At 41.2% G+C, this 6,958-nt stretch overlaps 1 protein-coding gene across 1 annotated transcript; it reads left to right on the top strand.

Moving 5' to 3' along the window:
• The first annotated feature begins 3,564 nt into the window (after positions 1-3,564).
• On the top strand, positions 3,565-5,495 carry LOC9638411 (alkaline ceramidase). The gene is made up of 3 exons (XM_002976908.2): positions 3,565-3,817; positions 3,954-4,305; positions 4,697-5,495. Exons 2-3 carry the CDS (start codon positions 4,058-4,060, stop codon positions 5,220-5,222), a joined length of 774 nt encoding a protein of 257 aa, XP_002976954.1. The 5' UTR covers positions 3,565-3,817; positions 3,954-4,057; the 3' UTR covers positions 5,223-5,495.
• The last annotated feature ends 1,463 nt before the right edge of the window (positions 5,496-6,958 follow it).

The raw sequence follows: 6,958 nt of genomic DNA, 5'->3' as shown, positions 1-6,958 counted from the left end.
CCTATATGCCTGGTTAGAATAGGAGAATCATGGTAGGTGTGGAGAAAGTATGTAATAAAGATTGAAGGCATCATCAGCTGTGAATGATTATCAGGATCCATCCCTATAAAATAAAGAAAACTATCCTTAGAGTGATATTGAGAATGTAAATGCTAAAATGGTAAGTCATTAGTAAGTGATGCAAAATTTTCAAACCCATCATGAAGTTTTCAAATCCATGGTTATCCTTATCTAAAAAATCCATAGATGTGGGAATAATAGGTTTGTTTAGAAACATGAGAAAAGAGTGAAGAAGGAAGAGGAGCTTAAAAATGGGTATTAGCATTAATTATAGGACTCCTTGAGTGATAAACAACATCAAAATCATATATTTGAAACTTCAAAGCTTACCAAAAATACAACCAACCAAGTTTTTCCACTTCAATAATGAAATAATTGCAACATGATCACTTTCTAATAATGTCCGAAAACTATATAAATATGTATGAAGTTTCTTAAAACCCTAAATTGCTACTAAACACTTATTCTTTGTTGTGAAGTAGTTCACCTCCACTGATTGTAATGTACAGTTGATATATGCAATAGGATGACACTAACCAGATACACTTAGACTCTTTTGCATTAATACACCTCCAAAACTGATATTAAAAGCATCTATACACAAAATGAAAGGTTAAATATAGTCAAGATATGCCAAAACTATAGGAGTCATCAATAACTCTTTGAGATTTTTAAATACTTGCTCATAGTCTATAAACCAGATAAAAAATGGCATTGATGACTTTAGCAACACTTGCAACGATGCAATGCAATTAAAAAGATAATCAACAAGATGATCGAGATACTATACTTTGCTTAGGAAGCACTGTATATCATTTACACATTTTAGAGTATAGAGCTTTAGAACATCCATAAATTTGTCATGATCAATTTGCAAGATCAAATTTGTTATAAGAAATATGGTATTCAAGATAAGTCATATCCTTGGACCCAAACACACACTTCGACTACATCAGCTTTAAACCAACTTTAACACCTTATGAACATCATAGATGTGTTCCTCCCACATCCCTTTCGAGTGGATCAAGATATCATTGATGAAGTTTGTAATCACCTCCGGCATATTGCAAAGAACCTTATCTATCATCTACTGGAAAGTTGCTGAAGCATTATTTAAACCAAACAGCATTACCAAGAACTTGTACAAACTAAATAGTGTACGACAAATAGCTTAGGAAAATTTTCTTCGGCCATTGGTACTTGTCAATAACTAAAAGAAAGATCTAATTTGGTGAATTACAACTTCTCCTCAACTGATCCAAGAGATTAGCAATGTGAGGAAGAGGGTACAAATCCATGATTATCACTTCATTTAATAGACAATAGTTGATGCAGAAACAAATACTTTCATCATGTTTATCACAAGATGAGATTCACATGACTCCACAACTTTCAAATAACACCTTCTTTTAACATCTCCTTGACGTTTGTATATAAAATTTTAATCTCTTTGGGTGACTGATGATGAATAGGAACCTTGATTTGACGAGCATCCCTAGTTGGAATAAGATGACATGTTGCAATTTTAACCCTAAACAACAGATTAAATTCAAAGAGTTCGGCATACTCCTTCATAAGGTGGTTAACCGCTGTAACACAAAGACCATCGAAGGGATCGAAAAAAGGAAGAGAGGAACAAGATAGAAATATAAGAGGAAGGAATAGTGAGACAAAAGTGATGAAAACAAAGGTAGAAGTAAAAAGACAAAAAGAACAAAAGTGAGAAGAATGAAGAAAATATAAGTATGAGATAAAGGGGAGAAGTCTTAAAATCACATTTAGTATGATTGTGCTGCGATCAATCTATACCAAGGATGAGGTCAAAAACTTGACTCGACATCACCCACAATGACAACAACTCAAGCTCAAAATCGCCCACACACATAATAAGGTCCACATCATCCCATACACATGTATGTATATGGTTTTTGCTATCAAAATTGAAAATTGGCTCTACCGCACAATGTAAATGTAACGTGTGACAATAGAAAGAAAACTTTAAGAAAAATAAAAGGGTCATTAACTTATTCATGCAAGGTCCTTCTGCTACTCACGTGACTCTTTATTTCCCAGAAGCATTTCAATGTCCAAACCTTCCCTTACAGCAACACCAATAGGACATTGTTGATGCTAAGGTCTCCATTTAGAAAATGGAAGTCACAAATATAGGAAACAAAGATAATACTAATAAGTGTGATTAACTTTATAACACATATAATAGCAAATATCACGGCTATGACCATGTCATTGCTCTTGTCCTTGAACTTGGGCAAAACCTCCATTGGAATAGGATTATCTCAAGAAGTGGAGCTAAAAAACATGCAACAAGAAGTGAAAAAAACAATGTCTCATAATGTTGTGCTAAGTAAAGAGTATCATCAAAGATGGCTAGAGTAAGTGCATGCATAAGTTTTATAAAATTTTGACAAAGCGTTGGCCATAACATTTTCAACTTGATCCACTTCGACATATTTAGCTCTACACGAAGTAAAAGGCTTTAGAAACCAATGCTAAATTGCATTATAAACTCAGATAGCCCTTGATAAAAATGATGCAATTGTTGAAAGACATCATCATAATCATTGATATGTCCAAATGCATGTTTGAAAATGTCTGGGAAAATACTCTAATCCTCACGAGTGGATGCACTCAAACCATTGTACCATTTTAGCATCATCCCTTTGAAATATGTGGGAAATTCACACAAACACTAAGTATTATCCTAAGAATGATATATAACAATCATTTTGAAGTGATCAAATAAATGGTATATGTCATCCATAAGATTTCTATGGAAGAATTTTGGCCAAATGCAAAGATTGGTAGCAAAAGTAAAAAGAGTTGTACCACGTGCCATAAATGCTATCATCAACTGAATTTGATTATTTAATTGCACTAACTACTACTTTAGAGTTGAAGGAAGAGGAGGGTACTACTCTACCATAAAGATGAACGAAAAGGAAAAAGTAAAAAAGAAGTTGAGAAAATTTATAACAAAATGGAGATTTAGACAATGCAAAACTTATATCTAAATAAAAATCCAAATCCTAACAGTCATCAAAGACCATTAAAATTTCCCTTTCACTTCCACCAATGTTAAATATATGGAATATGAAAAGAGAATATAAAAATGTGCATCCCAATATGTCAAAAACCCTAGTTTATATATAGAAGAGAGTACTCTAGATTAAAATCAATCGAATGGTTACCAAAATATTAGTATATGGCATAAACTGTACACACTTAAATTTTCTAATTATATAAATAAAAGTCTAATTTCCAGATTTTTACTGTAGTTTGTTATTATCTTGCCACCTAGTTCCACCAATAATGTATTTTGAACACCCACCTATACTCTAGAGTGTGTTACTCAATTGGTGGGATCAAGATAAAGAGAAAAAGACACTTAAAAGTCTTTCTGTCGGTGTGTAAACAAATCAAGGCTAGTAAATTCCACAGCCGCAAAGCCAACAACCCCAAACTTTGTGAAAGAAAAGGACTCTGCAGGTACCCATATTGTGCACTTGGATATCAGAAATATGGGACCGAGAATCCATCAACAGTGAAGATACCACCACCGACACCCCGCGCAAGGGAATATCCTCCGCCGGTCCGTTGGATATTCCACCGCGCTCTTTGCCCTCCTCAATTCGCGTTATTTCGTGGCGCCTGCCCCTCGCCGCCGGTGGAATCGCTCGATCCATCGATCCAGCTGCCGCGGCCGCCAACGATCGATCGCGCGCATCGCCATGGCGAGGTCGGTCTATTCTTCTCTCTAGATCTCGGGATTCCAGGCGCCGCGCGCCAGCTCCAGGGATTCCTGTGAGCTCCCGCGGGGATTTGCCAGGAATGCTGTGGCCCGGATGCTAGGGTTTGATCCATTTTGCCGGCAGGTGTGGCGAGCTGTGGTAGAGAAGGGAGCGATCGATGCTACAATGTCAACCCTAACTTTTTAGCGACGAGCGACGAGGGTGCTGTGTGTGTTCTTCGCGGGGGAATGGCAGCAAATGGCTACTGGGGGGCAATCACTTCCAGCACAGAGTGGTGCGAGAGGAATTACGAGCGCTCTCGCTACATTGCCGAGTTCTTCAACACGCTGTCCAATGTGCCGTGCATCCTCCTCGCCTTCATTGGCCTCTACAACTCAATCTCCCAGAGATTTGAGAAGCGATTCAGCGTCCTCCACCTCGCCACAATTGCGCTGTGCATCGGGAGCATGCTCTTCCACGCGACCCTCCAGCACGCGTAAGTTTTTAGTCCTTTCTTCTCCCTTTTTTTTTCTTTCTTTCAAGTTCTAGTTTTCTCGATCCGTTTTCGTTTTTTCAAGTTCTCAGCTCTCAAGTCTTTCTAAGTTTCCAGTTTTCTCGATCCATTTTCTTTCGTCGAAGTTCTTAGCTCTCAATTCTTTCCAAGCTTCCAGTTTTCTCGATCCTTTTTCTTTCAAGTTCTTAGCTTTCTCTAAGTTTCCAGTTTTCTTGATCCTTTTTCTTTCTTTCTAAGTCTTTCCAGTTTTCTCAAGTAGATTCAATCGTTCTCTTATCAGTTCTTCCTAAGCCAAGTTCTACTCCTACGATCTCTAAGACTTTTTGGTTTTCAGATCTATATGTTCTAAGTTCCAAAACTTTTTCTCTTCCAGGCAACAGCAGAGCGACGAGACTCCAATGGTCTGGGTGATGCTCCTCTACATCTACGTGCTCTACTCCCCGGACTGGCACTACCGCAGCACGATGCCGACGTTTCTCTTCATCTACGGTACCGTGTTTGCGATTCTCCACTCACAGTTTCGATTCGTCCTTGGTTTCGAGCTCCACTATCTGTTCCTGACGCTGCTGTGCCTCCCTCGGATGTACAAGTACTACATCCACTCCAAAGGCACTCCCGCTCGGCGCCTGGCTCGCTGGTGCATCATCACGACGCTGGTGGCAGCGTTTTGCTGGGTGATCGATCGAAACTTTTGCGGCAAAGTCAGTGCTCTCCCGGTGAATCCCCAGGGCCACGCTCTCTGGCACGTCTTGATGGGATTCACGTCCTACTTCGCCAACATGTTCTTACAGTTTTGTAGAGCTCAGCAATTGGATTGGTCTCCGGAGCTGCGGTATTTTTTCGGGCTTCTTCCTTACATCAAGGTGATCAAGCCCAGCATCGACGAGAAGGAAGAGTGAATTTACAAGAGAAAGAACACACACTGGGTGGTGGTGGTGGTGGTGGCGAGAAGGAAAGTTTTAAGATTACACTACACACACTCGAGGTTCTTTCGTTTCGATCTTTATTTTTCTCTCTTCTTGGATGATCTTGGATATGACTCTCTCGTTCTATCTCTCTTTCTCTTCTCTTTCTCTTGTTTAATTTTCGATTGTCTCGAAGATCGGATTGTGTTCTTCGTTGTTCGAGCTTTGGTTGGTGTATAGTAAAGAAAGGATATTCAAATTTTTGTCTTTCCGGAATGTAAGATCTAGATCTGGATCGTTGGTTTTGTTGACGGCTGCGATGGGGATGACCGTTGGGCTAACCCTCGCCAAAGGAGAGGAGAAGAAGGATTGATTCGTATGAATCGAAGGCGCTGAGCTAGGGTTCCAGGCGATGGCGGATCTCCATCGCGCACTCGCAAAAATAGGCGCCTAGCAGCGGCGATGCTCGTCTTCTGGGGCGAGCCACCAACAGGCAGAGAATCTCAAGTGGCAGCAGGATATGTTCCTCCGGCTTGACAACATGAAGGGTTTGTTCCAAGAGGGACTGGTCAGTGAATCGGATGTCGCGTCAGAAGATACTGGACAACATCGATGTTTGCTACGATGGAGGCGAGTACCCCCAAGTGGCGAGAGACAAGCTTCTGTTCCTCCAGGTACTTTTCATTGTTCTTAAGTTCTAGAGAGCGTGATTTTCTTGATGAACGCTGGGCTAACATAGTTTTCTTCTACTTCTAGGAGCTTCTGTGCGCGCGATGCATCTCGGAAGAAGAGTATCCCGCGGCGAAGAAGTCGCTTCTTTACAGGCTAGCAGCTCAAGGGGCGGAGATCAATTCCAGTGACATTGTCTTGTCGTGCCTGGCAGCCACAGCCAGTGCTCCAACTTCACCTGTGAGAGCAAGGATGAAGAATGCAGGAGATGATCCTCGGGAGAAGCTAAAGGACGAGGCAATGCAAAGAGTAGCGAAGAGCAAGTCCCCGGTGCAGCACTTGTTCGAAGCTGCAAGCAGAGTGGGAAGAATAACGAGAGAAGAGTTCCTCACGGACTGGACTCGACTTTATCAGTGCCAGAGACTAGAGTCTGACACCTCGGATCAATGCAGGTCGCCCCTCTTCCACTCTCCAAGCGGTTCCGTGTCCACGATGGAAAGCTCTTCCAACGGTTTCTTTTCTACGGTTGGAAACTCTCCAAAGGCTCCTCCATCCGCCGAAGCATGCTCAGACGATGATGGAAAGTCCTTCCAAGGCTCCCGCGTCTGCCGAAGCATGCTCAAAGAAGAACGGTTTCTTCTTTGCATCAGTCGAAGCATGCTCTAAGATGCCCAAGATAGAAATCCTGCAAAGGCTCCTCCATCAGCTGAAGCGTGCTCTAAGAACGGTTTTGCGTCTACGTTGGAAAGACCCGTCGAAGCTAGCTCTACAAAGAAGTTCCAAGCCGAGGGGGGAGCTTCTACTGACTTTTATATTGACAAGGTACATATCTCTCTTCTCGTTTGAGTGTGCATTAACTCTCGAAGTCTGTCCAGGTTCTTGGCGAAAACATTAAGGAGCTTGAGCGCGATCAACAGGCAGACAGTTCTATGATCATGACGCTGACTCATTGCAAATGGGTGCAGGAACGATCGAATAGATGCAATTGCCATGGAGCTGATGCGCTTCTTTCCAAAGTAAGTTCCTTGACATTCACATTAGATCTCTTTCGCTAACTTTCA

This window comes from Selaginella moellendorffii, unplaced genomic scaffold, assembly GCF_000143415.4.
Source record: "Selaginella moellendorffii unplaced genomic scaffold, v1.0 SELMOscaffold_32, whole genome shotgun sequence".
In the NCBI taxonomy this organism is placed as follows: domain Eukaryota; kingdom Viridiplantae; phylum Streptophyta; class Lycopodiopsida; order Selaginellales; family Selaginellaceae; genus Selaginella; species Selaginella moellendorffii.
Note: the sequence above shows the minus strand (reverse complement) of the source record. Positions and strands in the feature narration are given on the sequence as shown.